We start from the raw sequence: 1,968 nt of genomic DNA on the forward strand, positions 1-1,968 counted from the left end.
GGGAGCGCTCCAGGCAGAGGAAGGGGAAGAAGCGGCTGACGCTGGCTGCCCTCCTCTACCTCCTCTTCATGACGGGGGAGCTCATAGGTGAGTCGGGGGCTTGCTTTGCCGTCTCGCCGGCCCGGGTGCCTCACAGCCCGTTACGCTGCTCCGGCCTCGTCTTTAAGTATTTACTAGGAGAAACCGTCTGTCATTTAGAGAGATCAGCTGCAAGTTCAGAGAGTGAGAAGGAGCAAAGTCCACCTGTATTTTCCATGCAAGAAAAGAAAGAGGAATTTGCAGCTTCCCTTACCTGAATCTCATCAGTCCCCCCAAATGGCATAAAATACACATTTTTTGTATGTCTGATGGCTTTTTATTTCTCCTGTTTTGTAAGTCTGTAAGGTGTTTTTAGCAAGGGAGAAATTGCATTTTATTGCAGTCATAAACATAATAGGATGAATAATTCCATCCTCGGTATTTTTTAATTACTGCCATAAAATCTTGCTGTGTTTGCAACAAGAGAAGAGGGAAATACAGTTTCTAAGCATGATACACTCTGTTGCTTACAACTGAAAAGACAAATCATGAGCCATCAATAACAACCCAGCGAAGAAGCCACTCTCTTGGCAGCTTCCTGATGTCCAGCTGTGCTCTGGACTAGCATATGCTCCACCCAGACATAAATCTTACGAGCAAAGTCAATTAAAATAATAGGTATTTTAACACTTCCCATTACAACACGTAAGAAAACCAAGTAGTTTGATTAAACTCGTTGCGGTTTTTGTTTGTTAGTACTTGGCAGAAGTATGGTGGGTTTTTACCTGGAAATTTGTTCCTGTAAAAGCATCTGATTGTTGTTGGTCAGAAGAATGAATCTGGTGCTCAAGTTCAGCTTTTATTGCTCCCTCATAAAGGCATGCTATCCTTTGCTGTTCAGCTTGAAGAGAACCTGTGCATTACACAGCTGTCTCTGCGGAATGACAACGCTTTATTTAATAGGCTACAGTAGCATAGGCTTGAAATAAAATTAAATTTGAAAGTCCCTTGGATGCATAGGTGAGCTATAAATGGCCTTCGCCATTATCTAATCAATTTTGCAAAGCGTAGTACTTATCTTTTAATCTCTGTTCAGTTACCAATTTAATATCGGCGTCCTGTTGCCTTCTGTCTTTGGGATGCGTCCATGCCATTCAGGGCAAGCGTCTGCTTGGTGCTAGTCAGCCTCCTGAAGAATGCTTAAACCCTCTCATCCACTTTCCCCTGATTTGAAGTGGTGGGGAGCGTTACACAGTGCCAGTACATTGATGTGTATGTTGAGCCAGGTCTCTCTGGCAACTCCAACAATTAATTGCTTTTAAATTCCTTCCATTTTAACATACAAGTCTAAATCAGAGCTAATCGGATGGATTATTGGCCATAATTCACCAGGGGGAAAAAAAAATCAAGTTACAAAAACTTTCTGGAAGTAAAGAACAGAGACGCCTCAGGTGTGGTAACACGGGATCTACGTCCTCCTCCTCACCTATGCAAATTTGGTCAGTAATGACTGAAGATGCAATGTTTGCTTGCGTGAAGCGAGCTCTCACGCTCTTGGATCACTTGTCCTAGGACAGCTGTGAATTGTATCTTTAAGACAGAAACTCCTACAAGACGGACAGGGAGCAAAATAATTGCTTGAGTATAAATAATACAGTTGTCCCACATACACAGAAAAAAAGCCCTAGGAGAAATGGTCCGTTTTTCAGAGAGAGCCCAGAATACTGGCTGTATCTGCGCCAGTTTTATTTGGGGCCTTACTTCAGGAACGTGGGTTAGTGGAAAAAAGTGGGTTTGTCCTTCAACACCTCTCAATGTGTGGTTAGTCATTAACAGCACTGCCACAATACGTCAGCTCATCACGGATAAGGCACTTCGCATCAAACCTGTTGCAGGGATCTGGCTGAACGCCTCCATTTGTCCCCTGGCTCCATTTTTTTCTCTGGCTGA

General features: G+C 43.4%; 1 protein-coding gene across 1 annotated transcript in view; it reads left to right on the forward strand.

Annotated features, from left to right (window-relative positions):
• SLC30A4 (solute carrier family 30 (zinc transporter), member 4) overlaps positions 1-1,968 on the forward strand; it is a 17,245-nt gene that overhangs the window by 1,087 nt on the left and 14,190 nt on the right. The window contains exon 2 of the mRNA XM_009330988.1: positions 6-87. Within this exon, the coding sequence (XP_009329263.1) occupies positions 6-87 (82 nt within the window). The remainder of the gene's footprint in view (positions 1-5; positions 88-1,968) is intronic.

This window comes from Pygoscelis adeliae, unplaced genomic scaffold, assembly GCF_000699105.1.
Source record: "Pygoscelis adeliae isolate BGI_AS28 unplaced genomic scaffold, ASM69910v1 Scaffold318, whole genome shotgun sequence".
Classification (NCBI taxonomy): domain Eukaryota; kingdom Metazoa; phylum Chordata; class Aves; order Sphenisciformes; family Spheniscidae; genus Pygoscelis; species Pygoscelis adeliae.